General features: G+C 37.1%; 2 protein-coding genes across 3 annotated transcripts; both read right to left on the minus strand.

The window, feature by feature from the left end:
* Positions 1–5,184: 5,184 nt before the first annotated feature.
* On the minus strand, positions 5,185–9,995 carry LOC126589817 (asparagine--tRNA ligase, cytoplasmic 1-like). Of its 2 annotated transcripts, none has more exons than XM_050255230.1 (7): positions 9,783–9,995; positions 8,735–9,299; positions 7,004–7,594; positions 6,079–6,335; positions 5,865–5,994; positions 5,703–5,761; positions 5,185–5,544 (listed from the first exon to the last, which is right to left on the minus strand). In XM_050255230.1, exons 2-7 carry the CDS (start codon positions 9,221–9,223, stop codon positions 5,361–5,363), a joined length of 1,710 nt encoding a protein of 569 aa, XP_050111187.1. In that variant the 5' UTR covers positions 9,224–9,299; positions 9,783–9,995; the 3' UTR covers positions 5,185–5,360. The 2 variants fall into 2 exon arrangements, with proteins under 2 accessions (XP_050111187.1, XP_050111186.1); XM_050255229.1 differs by having other exon boundaries at positions 8,735–9,338.
* A 1,775-nt stretch (positions 9,996–11,770) lies between these two features.
* LOC126591034 (ribokinase) lies at positions 11,771–14,073 on the minus strand. The gene is made up of 4 exons (XM_050256567.1): positions 13,326–14,073; positions 12,581–12,766; positions 12,047–12,242; positions 11,771–11,958 (listed from the first exon to the last, which is right to left on the minus strand). The coding sequence occupies exons 1-4, from the start codon at positions 13,977–13,979 to the stop codon at positions 11,867–11,869; spliced, it is 1,128 nt and encodes a 375-aa protein (XP_050112524.1). The 5' UTR covers positions 13,980–14,073; the 3' UTR covers positions 11,771–11,866.
* Positions 14,074–15,443: the final 1,370 nt, after the last annotated feature.

The raw sequence follows: 15,443 nt of genomic DNA on the forward strand, positions 1-15,443 counted from the left end.
ACGGTTCGACAATCCACTGAATTTGAGGGAACAAGATTGTGATTGGTGCTATGGGAATGAATCATCCATAAGCATCAAAGTTAGAACATTTGAGTTCTAAGACATGGTTTTCATGAAAAACATCGGGTTTTCATGGGTGTATTGTTTTATGAAATCTTCGGGTTTCAAATGCACTAAATTTGAAACTACAGGTTCAATTTAGTTTATGAACATTTAGTTCATAAAGGAGAGGTTCCTGCAAGAAACTCAGAAGGCAATATACTAACTTAGTGTAGTGGATTTGAGTTGTCTTCAGGAACTCAAGTGTGAGAGCTTCGTTACTACGAAAGTATGTGATAGTTCAAAGAAGAGAAATAAATTATTGAATCGTTAATGTCCAAAAGTGATCTTTAGGTCAATAATTTTGGATTCATTATCAGATTAATGGACTGCAGGTAACTTTTAATTAATTCAATAGATCGGGACCATTCGGGGTCGATCGTAAAAGCAAAATAATATTAAAATAATATTATTGGATCCAAAATAGAGCCCCAAAAATAATTGGGCTTAATGCCGGGGGTTAAGAGGCACGGGTTGGGTGCCTTAAGCATAAGGCGAGGCCCAAATGTTCCTTTGGTGGTGGCTGCAGACCACGGGTGAGGAATGGGAAACCCTAGCTGCAGCTGGGTCGTGTTTTGGGCCACAAGGGAGTGCACAGATAGGTCTAGCACAAGCTGGCTTGTGGGTTGTCACGGAGATCCCAGCGAAGGCTGGTTGCGTGAAAACAGCCCCATAGTGACTGCAGGTCACGAGCTTGGGTATTGGTGGCGCAGTGACAAGCCCAGCATATGTTGGCTATATGTATGCGGGCCAGAGCAACAAAACCCAGCAACTAAAAAGGTTGCAGCGTGTGTATGGGAGGACAGCCCAGACAATTGAGCAGGTTGGATGGCTGCGGGCCAAGGCCAGTGTGCATAGGCTCAGGGCTGCAGGCCCTACCGAGGTAAAATCCAGGCCTAGGCCTGGTGATTATTTGCACAATGATGGTGCGGTGGTGTGTTGCACCATGTCCTGATTCCCCCATTTTTTTTTTCAAATCCTTTAGGGTTTAGGAAAACCCGAAACATGCTTCTAATTTAATTGAATACTTTGACTCACAAATTCCACATAGCAATTATTGCGTAATGTATGAAACAAATATATATATTGACCAATATATAAACATATACAATATATATATCGGAAGGTAAATATAAATGTAGGGGGTTCATGCATCATGAGGAATGTTTTCATGCTTCATGGGTCGTTTCAAATATCTTCCTTTATTTTAAGCGTACCTGAGTAGCAAAAAACAACAAAAGCCTTTGAATTTGTAGAAGATCCTTCTTGAAAGCCGGAATTCTCGAATGCGTTGTATTACGTTCAACACAGAAAAATTAAATTGAATCAATAGCATGTAGATCAATTTAATAAAATAATAAATTAATCATGAAAATAATGATTAAAACGTAATACTCTCCAAATTGAAGATCAAACTCTCTTGTTAGCGTAGCGTCAAGAGCGTGTTGATAACGTGTTGTAGACATAATTTACTGAACAATTATGGAGGCCTTAGAGAGAGAGAGGGGTGCGGCAATAGAGAGAAGAATAGAGAGATGTGTAATTATGGGTGTGTATTATCTCACCCCATTGTGCCTTTATTTATAGTAGTAGGAAGGGTAAAACCTTTCCCTTTAGGATTACAACATTTAATAGGTAATCTAATCCTAATAGGAATATAAGATACATTCCCATATTTCCTAGGATTTACACAATCACATTCTTATTCTAAATAGGACTGCAACAGAAATGTCAATGTTGTTTAGTTTTTTATGATAATTTTGTCGAATTACTGAAAACTAAAGTATATTTGTGTCTTCAGCACTAAACTCACTCACTAGAAGCCAATAAGTATTCTAGCAAATCATAGAAAGTCTTAAAAACGTTTGTGGTCAGATAGAACAAGGTCCTGTTGAGAATTCATGCTCTCCGACGGCCGAGAGGGCACTGAAACCTCACAACAAGAACAAGCATAGCTGCACAACGCATACTGTCAACCCAAGAGCTCAAAACATTTATGATGCCTAACAAACAAAATAAACAAAAAAATGAAAAATAGAGAGAGGAAAATGTTGTGTGTATGCTCATTGATCTTGACCCTCTTGATCAAATCACCGAACGTCCATCTAGGGGAAAAAAATCAGGCACAAACATTTTCACAAAGGAAACAGCAACGAAAATAATAATTTGTTTTTTTTTTTTTTCATAATTGTACAATCGTACTTTTCATAATGTCATTCATCTTTTTCTGCTTAATTTTAGACCAATAAAATCTTCATCAACCAATTCAACCACATTTTTCAGAACCTCTCAACCAATAAACACTTTTAAATTTTACTCAATTTTTTGCACAAAATAAATCAACGGAAACTTTAACGAAAAACATCCGGTACTATTCATTTTAATGAAAAACCACATTTTTACATTAAAAAGTCAATCCTTGGTACTATTCACATTACTCTTTATTTTGTCTTTATCATTAAAACTCAAAATTTTCAAGCTATTTTCATTAGTTTTCCTATTTTATAAACCATATAACGTATGATCGAATTATTCTTTAAATATTGATGTTTATTTTCTATTTGTGACACACAACATTTTTTGTGGATTTAATCTAAACGATAATGCTAGGGAGGCCAAAATTGGAGATCAAATTTGCAAACCAAATAATGTTTGCCAATAATAAATAAGCACGTTAATCAACACTAAGTAATAATCCAATCATCAACAACCACATCATGCGGTTTACAAAATTTGAATTAAAAATTTAGTCTCTAGCATTACTCTAATCTAAAATGTTGATTTACCTAGAATTTTCCTAAATTCATCATATATTTTCGGTTCATGATATGTTATTGGTCAACTAAAAACTTATCCTTTTGCTGCCTTGTGACCCTCCACTGTCTTAAAGCAAATCAATCAGGCTCTTTAGGCCCTCTGGTCACTACTCCATTAATCCATCTCCTTTGAAGTATCACTACTGCAGCTAGCCATAATCTATACAATGCAAAACATCCTGTACCAGTAGGCATCTATAGATGGGGAAAATCTTTGGTGAGACCAAATTTCCTCGTGTGAATGTCTCACTCAAAGCGTAATTGTTTTCTCTCTCTCGCATAATATAATCTCACCTTTTTTATCTTTGCCCCCCTCTAACCAATTTTTCTCTTTTTTTAGGTAATTGCTTTATCTCATACATACTACTTTAAGATTTATAAACAGAACCTAATTAATTAGTAAGGCAGATTTGTAAGCAAGATACATGCTAAACTTGCTAATACGTATACCTACAAATTTAACATAAGAAAATAGTACCATACGATATTGATGTTCCTGTAATTATCTTCTTCAAAATTTACATCAAAGTACCGACAGTTGTAATTTGAAACTCATAGGATAAGTGTTCTGAATAGGTGGCTAAAGTGAATTTTTATTTTTATTTTTTTGTGCTTTAATTTGTCATTTTCCACGCTACTTTAGAAAACTTTACGATGCATGGCAATCTTGATAGCCTATCTCACAACTCAACGTGGGAAAGGAATCGACATCTTTACATTGAGTTGAAAGACGCACAGTATTACTTGACTTTTGAATGAAATATACAGTGCATTTTTAATCATTAATTTTTATGCATTTTGGATCAGCTAGCTTTGCAAATTAAGGAAGAACATATGATGAAGGAAATAAAAGAGTATGGGCGGGCACTTCTTCGATCGTAAGATGATGCCGCCCTTTATGCTGAGGAATTGATAGAATTACTGATAGGATTTGCTCCTGAATGTACTTCATGCAACGCTTTCCTTTTGACATGATGACTTCCTTCGACAGATGATGAATAGTACAGCTGCTGATGACATGAAATACATCAAGAAATGCATGTGCGAAAGAGAAGAGAAACATAATCCTAGTTTGTATGCTGTATGATCGGTCAGTAGTTACCTTGTCCCGAAAATTATTTGATGCTCCTCTTAATTTCTTAGTCTTGGTCTCCATATCTGAACAAACACACGTTCATGTCAAGTAGTACTCATCAGAATGTTTATTTTGTGTATGCGGGCGAGAGAGAGAGAGAGAGAGAGAGAGAGAGAGAGAGAGAGAGAGAGACAGACAGACAGACAGACCTTGTAGTTTTCTTGTGACCAAACTTGAGTGAGCAAACAGATCATGGGAGACTAGAAGGATTAGGAGAAAAAACAAATTCAAGTTCATAGTGTTTCATTAATAAGTGAAAAATCAGGATAGAATAATGGTGATCAACGATAAGAAGAGAGAGAGAGAGGGAGAGAGAGAGATAGGGTCCAATGCAATGCATAGGGAGATGATCAGTTCAGAAAGTTTTATATAGACGAGAAAAGATAGTAGTAGTACGACTACCAGAAGTGCACGCACACGCATGTGTGCATATGAACCTCATCCTTATATATCACAGGAGAACTAACTACTTATGTAGTAAGGGTACATTGCTACATGACTTCTCGTGCCAATGAAACGATGGCATATGAACCAAAACTTACACATATTTTTACTTGGCTCAAGACGTCACCGTGACAGTGTATATGTGCCATATAAGTCCTCCCATTGCAGGCTTCATTCAGGATCGATTCAAGTTTGATTGGTTGTTTAAGCCTTTGGTCCGGAATGTGAGTAGAGACGAAAAGAGGATGACTAGACCAACGTGTCGCATTTGGAAAATTATGCATGTAACAAGGACAAAGCGACTGTGACCGAATGAAATAGGTGAAACTTGACAAGGAGTGATAAGTTTGGAACACCACCAACTTAGTGTCTAAATTACACGTAAGTGTCTTGTGGTTTTGTTTGTAAATGTCTTCAGCTGATCGTGTTTCTATCAGGACAGGATTTTAAATCAAACGCTACAAAAGCGAGCCAGAAATAGCCGATCAAAAGTGTGGCACACATTCAAGAACTAGGTGTTACTCTCTCACATGCTCATAGAAAGATAAAAAAAAAACAATCGATGGAGGAGAAATTACATCAACCAGCAACAAATCATGCATCCATAATCTTCCCACAAGCAAGAAGTCACAATCAAAATCAAAATGGAGCTCCGGAAATCACACGAAACACAATTTAAAGGTGAGAATCTATAAAACACAGATATGTTAATAGATATGCTTCTCGAATATGATGTCGATTTGAAACAGCAATTCTTTGTTCTATGTTCTTCCTTATGATGATCGGCCAATACTGTAGTTAACGTAGATAAAGGCATAGGACGTAACAACTAATTCGAATATATCCCTTTCAATCTATAGACTAATTCAAAGATCTGCCCTTCCTGGATATCTAGGGAAAGGAATCACATCTCTAATGTTGTCAATCCCGGTAGCAAACAGAACCATTCGTTCAAATCCTAAACCAAAACCACAATGTTTGACAGTCCCGAAGCGCCGCAAGTCAAGGTACCACTCATATGGCTCAACAGGCAGACCCATCTCCTCAATCCTGCAATAACAGATTCATCACGCAATACATACATTTGTCAGTTCATTCAAACATTACATAAAACTATCCACTCCCAAGTATGGGGAAAAAAATTGTACAGGAGAGGAATCCACTGGAAATAATAAAATAATAATAACGGCACTAAAACAGAATAATACCTGCTGATAATAACATCGTAACGCTCTTCCCTTTGGCTTCCCCCAATCAACTCTCCCACCTGAAATATAAGAAAACCATATATGATAAGTGAAAGACACAATGCTGAAGTATGCAACAGAGCAGTGAAATCAATGATACAAAGTTCAGAGTATAATACCCACCTTTGGTACCAAGACATCCATAGCAGCCACTGTTTTCAAATCATCGTTGAGCCTCATGTAGAATGCTTTGATCCCTTTAGGATAGTTGTAAACGATAACAGGCTTTTGAAATAATACCTCTGTCAGGTATCTGCAAAAATAGGACGAACTGGTAAGCTCAATTTAATCAGTAACCATAATAAGACAAACCAATAGAATAATCCTAAGGGATTACCTTTCGTGCTCAGATGCCAAATCAATCCCCCACTCTACATGATTCTCAAACTTCTTACCCTTTTTCACAGCATCAATTAGCAGATCCACTGCTTCTGTATAACTAATCCGTTTAAAGGGTGTTCTTGCAACCATTGCTAGACGATCAATGCAAGTTTTATCAATTTTGTCAGCCATAAATTCCATGTCTTCCCTGCATTCGTCAAGTAACCACTGACACAGAAATTTCACATATGCCTCTGCACAATTCATATCATCCTACATGAATACACAAACTATAAGACATCTGCACAACAATAGAATTAAAAAATAATAAAAATCACGAACTGAAAGTTAAGAGGCTGCTCCTATGTTCCCACAGAAAACAAACCATTCTCTTCATCTTACAAAGCATTCAAAAATGAGAGAGAGAACTGAATTCAGACAACCATCTAAACAATGAACTTTGAAAATAAAGGACCCTTAACAATACTTCAAACTAAAGATACTAGAAAGCAGATGTGAATTCTAATAGAGAGAATCCTAAGAGAAGGCCAGATAGTTGTTTTCTTGGACCACTGTAAAGATACATATTGTAGCGAAGTGAACCTAATGCTGAGGATTTTGATATTAAAATTATTGCATATAAAAGTCATTTTGACATGAAAGTTGCCATCATCTTGCAGATAATTCATCACTAGCAACAGTGATCAGTGAGTATGAGGGGAATTAAACCAGAACAACAATGAAAAGAGGGCCATATAACCCCTTTATTGGAAGCCTGTTAAGAGAGATTGTTGAAAGGTGGATCAGAGACCCGGATTTTCATATAAAAATGTTATTAAGTGAAAGTGACTGAATCATAACACCCGGACATAACATCGCATATATACAACCTAACATTAAAGTACAAAATGCATATTTGACCACAATACAGCTTCACATACCTCAAGTTCTGCAAATGCAATTTCTGGCTCCACCATCCAAAACTCTGCCAAATGCCTTGAAGTATGGGAGTTCTCAGCTCGAAAAGTAGGCCCAAATGTATAGACACTACTAAGAGCACACGCATAAGATTCAACTTGTAACTGGCCAGAAACAGTCAAAAAGGCTTGACGGGCGAAGAAATCTTGGGTATAATCAACCTTCCCATCCTTTCGAGGGATACCAGGTTGAAGCTTAGATCGCTCCTCTAGCTTTAAGACATTATCCTTTGCCTTTTTAAGCTCAGCCACAGCAGCATCAATATCCTGCTTACTTGCTTTAGCAGATTTCAGCTGAGCGACATCATCTCCTCTCTGCTTGACATTAAGCTTGGCAGCCTCTATGTCTGCTTCTGATGGAGGAGGGTTCTCAATCAGATCCTTTTCCAACTTTTCAGCTCCACTAATCAAGGTTGTGACTTGAAACATCTCACCAGCACCCTCACAGTCACTGGTGGTAATAATTGGAGTTTGCACATAAAGAAATCCATGCTTATGGAAAAATGAGTGGGTTGCAAATGCCAAGGCATCTCTGATTCGAGTAACTGCAGAGATCTGAAAGCAGATTCAAGATAATCAAACATTAATTATTAAAAGTATAAGATGTTCTACAAGCAAGATGAAGGCTAAGAGGCAACACATTATCATCAACAATAACTGCCCTTTAACATCTCTCCATAAAAAACCAAGGTCATGTTCAATCAACCTTCTTTTAAACAGGGGGAAGAAAACAAAGGGGCTCCACTAATTTCATACTTCATTATGGTTTTCTATAAGAAACAGAGTTTTATTGATAAAAAATTAATAGGAGCAGACAAGCTATCCAAAATCAGCAGTCCATCAGTAAGCAGTAAGCTAAAATGGAAAACAATTCACTTCCTAACACAAGTTGAAAACCAAAACATTAATTAGGCTCCTAAGTAATAGCTGGTTTCCAATCAGCTAAACAAAAAAGTAATGTTTTATAATGTGAAAAAAATTGAAACACAAACAGAAGGCCAATCTCACTTCATTCATTTACACCTACATCCCCTCCCATTGTGATTCTCAAAAATTCTTCTTTTCCTTTCCAACCAAATAAGGTAAAACATCATAAAATAGCAACAAAAAAAAAAAAAAAAAAAAAAAAACTCGATGTCATCAAATTTTTTGCTTCTTCCAGCAAAAAGCCTTATGCCTTCTAAGACAACAAGGAAAAAACATGCAGCTGGAATTAACCATAGCACAATCGTTCTTTTGAGTAAATCCCCTCCCGTTGTGATTCTCAAAAATTCTTCTTTTCCTTTCCAACCAAATAAGGTAAAACATCAAAACAAAACAAAAAACTCAATGTCATCAAATTTTTTGCTTCTTCCAGCAAAAGCCTTATGCCATCATTTTTTACATAAAACAAGATGATGACTACTATTTACCCATTAGTGAAAAAAAATTCAAGATCTTTTCCTTTCCACCACTTATACCCCAGAATACTCTGATGGATAAGTACATGTTAATCAAGTTTCTAATCAAACAGAACCAACTAAAACTACATTGCATAGTGTATTAATCAGATTGAAAAACAAAATTAGAAAAAGTGAACAGATCAACCATACCCAAGGGCCAAAGCAAAAATCTAAATGTTTACAGGCACTTAGTATATCTGTGAGTATGCATTTATGAGAGTAAGCATGTTTCAAATTAATGCAAGCAACTTACAGTGTTGGTTCTGGAACGCATATGAAGACGGTCCCTCAAAAACTCGAGGGTGAGCCTGGTCTTGGGCAACGGGTATTTAGCTGGGTCAACCGGACCCACATGGATCACCTTCTCAACATCAAGCTCCACCTTCTGCTTTTTCCCATCAGGGGGAAGCTTAAGCATACCATCCACAGACAGGCAAGTACCAGTCTGTACAAGCTGCCCAAGGTCATACTTGTCAGCTTTTACAATCACCTGAAGGTTGCCTGCGCATGACCCGTCGTTCAGCTCCAGGAATGCAAATGCATCCTTGTCTGCCTTCCGACCAGTCTTCACCCACCCACCAATCCGGACTGTCTGCCCGGCCAACCCGGACCCTCGATCAGGTCGCGAAATAATGGAACGGATGAGGACTCTGTCAGAAAACTCAGCTTTTAGAACGGAGGAATCGTCACTTAAGGTTACTTTCGCGAGCTGGGCACTTGAAGGCATGGAATCACCAGCCATTTGGAGTTGGAATTCAAACTCCCGCCAAAGCAAATAGCTTGAGACGGCAGCTGAGTATTGTTACCCAAACAACTGTCTGTAACAGGCAAAGGAAAACTGATTATTACAATTCAATCTGCAAAATCAAGTGTCCGCGTGAGTTCTTGAAAGCATCCAGAAAAATAAACTAAAAGAACAACAGAAAAAGGAATGAAGCTAAACATACATATAAAGCTTCATCGAAATTTATCACACACATATGCAAAACCTCCATGGACGAAGCATCAAATTCAACCAGCCAAACCAAAACAATAAATTGTTAAAAATTTCTAAACTTTACCAATTATCTAATATGCCCATCACACGCACAACCGAAAACATCAATAAAATTTACACTAAACATCAATGAATTTGCACTAAACATCAACGAAATTACCCATAATCCCATTTCTTCCACACCAATTTCTATAATTTCCAAGCACACAAACAATGTAAGGGACGACATTTAAGCTAAAACTGTAAATCCAAATTTCAGACTCCACATTTCTGATACCAAATTGTGAAAAGGAAATCTAGTTACCTGACACGGGAAGTGAAGGGTTTTTTTTTCGTTTCAGTGCAAGACCTTAATCGTGATATTTCGATTTCGAAGTCCCCCTCTCGGTTTCTTGAAACCCTAGTTGTGAAGACTTGGGGCCTCGGTCGCTCACTGCCGCCGCCCAAGAGAAGGAAGGAAGGAAGGAAGGAAGGAAGGGTTGTAGGGCGAAACGAGTGAAACGCCAAAATATAGGAACGACTATTCCGCGGACTGGGAGAAAAGGCAAGAAATCTTTACACTGTTTAAAATACCGGTATAAAATTTTGGAAATATTGCCAAATAAGATTTCAATAGAAATAATGGAAATATAAAATGAAATAATGGAAATATTATTCATTGTGAAACTAAGTTTATCTATCGTTTGTTAAAAAAAAAAACAAGAATTTGGACGAAATATAAAAGTTTCTATAATATTTAACACATATGAAAGTATCGATGATAATGTCAATTTTAGCCAATCTTGAAAGTTTCTTCATCGATTTTCATATCTTTCTCTGATTTTTTGACATTTGTATCGAAGAAATTTTAGACATTAAATTTTATCCAAAAAGTTGAAAAATAGAATTTTTGTTTTCCTTTCCTTTTCTGCTTTTAACTTTTTTTATCTTTCCAAATTTTCTGCTTTCGAACTTTAAATGTTACGTTTTGTTTTCATTATTTACCTTGGAGGGCCAAAAAACTAGGGTTTGATCAAACAAAATTCTTATTAGAGGGGCGAATCGGATTTTGACTCAGATATGATCCAAATTTGATGTAATTAATACGATATGAATTGTAACTTTTAATACGATAATTTGAATACAATCCGTATTTGAAGGTTTGACAATGGATGGAGTATTAGTATATACTTTCCTTTTTCTTTTTGAATATAAGATGTATTCTATGAGTTTGTTTGAGGGTACTTTTAAAATTGTTTAAACGTTTTTGACGAAAATGTTTTCGCTTTTGGAACTAACCAATCATTAGTAAAAATACAAGTAAATCCTGAAGAAAAAAAAACTCTTAAAAGTGCTTTTTGGAAAAAGCGCATAACTGGTACTTCTTACATAAGCACTTCAAATGCTTTTAACTCAAAGAAGGTACTTTCAATCATTTTAAAAGCATTTTCTAACGAGTCATATGTTAATAACAAACTAATTTCCTTCCCATACAACATCAGTATCATATGAAGTGGCGTCGTATTTTTAACCCTTAGGTTAACCGGTGCGCCAAACCAGAGTCAATAACCTCAAAGAATACATTCGTGAGAGTTTAAACTCGGAATGAGAGTTCCAAATTTTTACTCCCTTTCCACTAGACCCCTTTTGAGGTTTATAACATATTATTTTATGTTATGCATTAATTATAAATGGATTCAAATATGAATCAAGACAAATCCGATTTATTTTTAGGGCTAAAAAAACCACTATCAGTTGACAAAACACAAAGTATAAAAATGTTAAAGAAATAAAATAAAGGAAAACTAATGAAAATGACTTAAAAACTTTGAGTTTTAACGATTAAGACAAAATAAATGGTAAAGTGAATAGTACTATATTTTTTAGTGTAAAAATATGGTTTTTCGTTAAAATGAATAGTCCCGCAGACTTTTCGTTAAAATTCCCATAAAATAAATGTTGACACCGAGAATTTGTATACGAGTAAAGTAGACAATTAGCTTTTTTCTTCTCTTCCACAATGTTTGGTCTGAGTGCTGTGAGTACTAAATACCCTCCCCACCATATCTGGATGCTCTGAATTTGCTCATATTCGGTTCATATAACAACTGGCTTCCGGAGAGAATGTATTCCTCCAGAGGAGCATCGCATAGAGTGCGAGTGCTATAGGGCGATTCCATAACGAATACTAAACCGAGGAATCCTTAAAAATGCGGGATGTGAGAGCGAGAGAATGAGCGAGTGAATGCTCTCTCACGTCATCATTGATGCCCGCATTAGAATTCCTCGTACTAACTTGCTTGTAGGAGTAGCTTCTGGGATAAATAATCGACCTTAACTGTTTAGATAAAGGAAAAATCCAACAAGCATGTCGAAATTTATTGTACCTATCTTATGTACAAGCTATCCTCAAGGAGACTGAAGAAGATTCAAAACTGATTTTCTCTCCGGCATGCTAGGAATGGCTCCCTTTACTTGAACACAAAGAGAAGCTGCCGCAGCTGGCAAAATGAGAAGAGAAAGGAGTCATCAACGAAAGTGTTACAAGGAACATACTCAAAATAGAATAACGGGTTTTGTTGCCCCTACCTGCAAATCTCAAGCATTCTCGTTTGGACTTGCCCTCCACAAGAGCCACCGCGAAAGAGGCTGTAAAAGTATCACCAGCTCCGGTAGTATCAAGTACTTTGGCAGCAGGTATGATTGGTTGTTTGAGCGGTTCTTCACCATCTACAAATAGGGCGGACCCTTTGTCCCCAAGTTTCACCAGGACTTGCTTAACGCCCTGAGATTAGACATAAAACAAAATTACGGCTTGGTAAAGCTAGAATATAAGAGCACCTTCCCAGTGTGGTTAAATGACCTACTATCATCTAAAATCAATACTATCTGACAACATAAGGGCCAATGCAAGAAAGCTGATGGAAACAGTATCAGAATGTCATGAAAAGATCAGATTTCGATATCAGCAAGATATTTCCCTTTGTGTCCAAGATGATACAACACTGAATACAAAATTATGCAATGATAATACCAAAAATCTTCAAATCATAGAAAACACAGTCTAGAAGCTTGACTAATCTGTTCAAAGCTATGAAAACTACTCAGTGCAGCACAACTTACCATTTTATGGAGTTTCACCACAGCATTACTAATCTGTTCAAAGCTTTCAGTCGGCATTCCTGTCAAACGACCAAGCTCAGTTTCATTTGGACTCAAAATATCAACAAAGTTCAATAGTTCTCTAGAGATTGGTGTGTCCATCCCTCCAGCATCCAAAATGACTGGTACACCTGCACTCTTGGCAGCCTAATTACAAAATAGTATATCAGTTTATGAATTGTTACGAAGACAACAACAATTAATGGAATCAACATGTTCATAGTCACATCTACTATATAAAGGGACACAACATTGAAATTCAAAGTAAATAAACTTATGTGAGGAATTGAAAGTTGCCTATGAACAGACCTACTGTCATGTACTTTACGTGACTACACGTGGTCTGCTATCGGATCCACCTTGAGCAAATTACCTTATTCCTGCAGAGATCCTATATGGTGCTACGCTGTTTACAAGACACGGGCCTCAAATCGAGACTCAAGGACCTAAAAATCAATAGCACTTCACACCAATTTAATCATTTACAGCTGTGGAATAATTTTCATATAAATTGCCATTAGTAACTCACTTCATTGCCCAGCAGTGGGGAATAAACATGGCAGAAAATACACACAGAAATTTAATTGAATCCACGCATATGCTACAAGTAGATAGCAAGATCATTTGATCCTAATCTAGCACAATCGAGCAATATCCTAAGCAAAACGGAACTTATAGATTGAAAAAAAATACTGAAAGCCCTGACCTTTGCAACCTGAACGTTGACCGATTCCGGAATCTCCCTCTGTAGCAGAACAATTCCAGCATTTCTCACAACCTCCAAATCCTCATCAGAAATCCTCTCAGGCCAGCACTCCATGTTGGACCCACCAACAATGATGATGGAGTTCTGCCCATCAGACTGCAACATCACCACCGCATGCCCAGTGGGCGCACCAGAAACCGCACTCAGGCGATCGAGGCAGACCCCGCCGCTCTTCAGAGCCTCGGTGATCAGCTTCCCATGGGCGTCCTCGCCCACCTGACCGACGAAGTATGTTGGGTAAGAAAGCTTGCCGCCGCAGGCAGCCTGGTTGGCGCCTTTGCCGCCAGCCAGGGTCTGGCCGCTCTTGGCTGAAATGGTCTCGCCTTCTTTGGGTAGACGGTCGATTTCGACGTAGATGTCGGCATTGGCTGAGCCGACCACCACGAGCGGCGGGGTTGTGGCGGTGAGAGGGGTTGCTGGGTTTGGGGATTTTGATGCGTCTACGGAGAAACAGGGAAATGGGTTTCTTCTATTGGATTGAAGATTTGGGTTTGCGTTGTTGATTGATCTGTTTGGGTGGGTTGGGAAATGGGTTTGAATTTTTTCGTGCCATTGATTTGACGGTGAGAAAACTGCAGCTCGGATAGCACTCATTGCTCTCTGTCTCTCTCTCCGACTGAAGTTTCAAGAGCGATGACGCTTTAGACGAGGAAGGTAATCGTCGATTGATACCCGACAAGCTTGCTGTTTGAGGATGGAGACCCAAAATTTTATGTCAGTTTTACTTTCCCATTTTACCCTTAAATTTTGAAAATATACTGTCTATTGGTATTTTTTTTTTTATTTACCTTTAAAATTTTAAATTCGATTATCATTAAAAATAAATTTAAATCACATTATTATTGGATTATTATCACATTATTATTGACTTAGTGTGAGGCTAAACTTATCTGCTTCCCTTAATGTAGATAATAATATCGTTTGTTAAAAAGAAAAAAAAAAAAGGTTTTTTTCTTTATTAAAGAAATCTAGACAACAAGAGGTGAAATTTTTAAAAGTTAAAATTGATCTTGGCCGCACTATTAATTTGAATGATCAAGATTATTTAGTCTGCAAGCTCCACACACAGATATCCAAAGACGATCTTAATCCCATTATCCAAGTCCGCAATTCATAAATTAGCATTGTTTATTACTTGGTGTTATTACATATTGAATACATCAATTTGAGCAAGATATAGAGGAAACGGCAAGAGGGATCTGCTTTGGTGCAAACATACTCAAGAGCAAGGTATAAAATATTGATGATATCAGAAATATTGGTAGTTCAAAAACACGAAAATTTCGATGAAAATATCGGTATATTATCGATATCGATAAAAATTGAATAAAAACCACGGAAATTGTAAGAAAAACTTAGAAATTTTTATTGAAACTTTGCAGGATGTTTATTTAGTCAATTATCTATTAGTTTATCACAAAAAATTAGAAGGAAATGCATTGCATGATAGATATAACTGATTTAAGTTGATTATATAGCGAGCTGACAAACATTGTGAGTGTAGAAAATATGTAGTAATTAATGAAAGAAGTTTAAACACACCATAATCATTTATATATAATAAATTAGTACAATATTTTACACTTCATACATTGCATGGTAAGATACATGAGTGACTTAGCAAAGTCTAAAATATCGATGATATCGGAAATATCGGTAGTCCAAAAACACGGAAATTTCGATGGAAATATCGGGATATTATGGATATTTTAGACCATGCTCAAGAGAGACAATTCCACTGGTGGTAATATGGTACCCATCATTAACAAGACACTCATTTTTGCTCAATCACCTGAATATTCTCCGGTTAATCGGTCTCTCGGAGTGAAACGAGCCACATCTCAGACGGATTTGCCCAATTGGGCAGTCCTCACTTGGGCACGCATTCAGAATTTGGACGCTGAAAACTCGACTTCCTGTCCTGAGTAGCTTGGCGTCGGGGAATTGTATCACCGAGATGAAGTTTTTTGAACACGTGACTTATGGTACTCATTTGACTCGATTATTGCTGCAATGTGACGAGCATGCGAGATTAATTAACGTTTAGGATAAGAGTAA

Source organism: Malus sylvestris, chromosome 11, assembly GCF_916048215.2.
Source record: "Malus sylvestris chromosome 11, drMalSylv7.2, whole genome shotgun sequence".
Classification (NCBI taxonomy): Eukaryota; Viridiplantae; Streptophyta; class Magnoliopsida; order Rosales; family Rosaceae; genus Malus; species Malus sylvestris.

Bases quoted from the DNA above. Each gene is read 5' to 3' on its own strand.
- LOC126589817 (XM_050255230.1), bottom strand. From the start codon at position 9,223: ATGGCTGGTGATTCCATGCCTTCAAGTGCCCAGCTCGCGAAAGTAACC. The intron at 5,995-6,078 runs GTAATCCCTTAG...CTATTTTTGCAG, and splicing joins TTGGCATCTGAGCACGAAAG to ATACCTGACAGAGGTATTAT. The intron at 5,762-5,864 runs GTGGGTATTATA...CTTATATTTCAG, and splicing joins TGGATGTCTTGGTACCAAAG to GTGGGAGAGTTGATTGGGGG.
- LOC126591034 (XM_050256567.1), bottom strand. From the start codon at position 13,979: ATGAGTGCTATCCGAGCTGCAGTTTTCTCACCGTCAAATCAATGGCAC. The intron at 12,767-13,325 runs GTCAGGGCTTTC...TTTTGTAATTAG, and splicing joins TCAACGTTCAGGTTGCAAAG to GCTGCCAAGAGTGCAGGTGT. The intron at 11,959-12,046 runs GTAGGGGCAACA...TCATTTTGCCAG, and splicing joins AGAATGCTTGAGATTTGCAG to CTGCGGCAGCTTCTCTTTGT.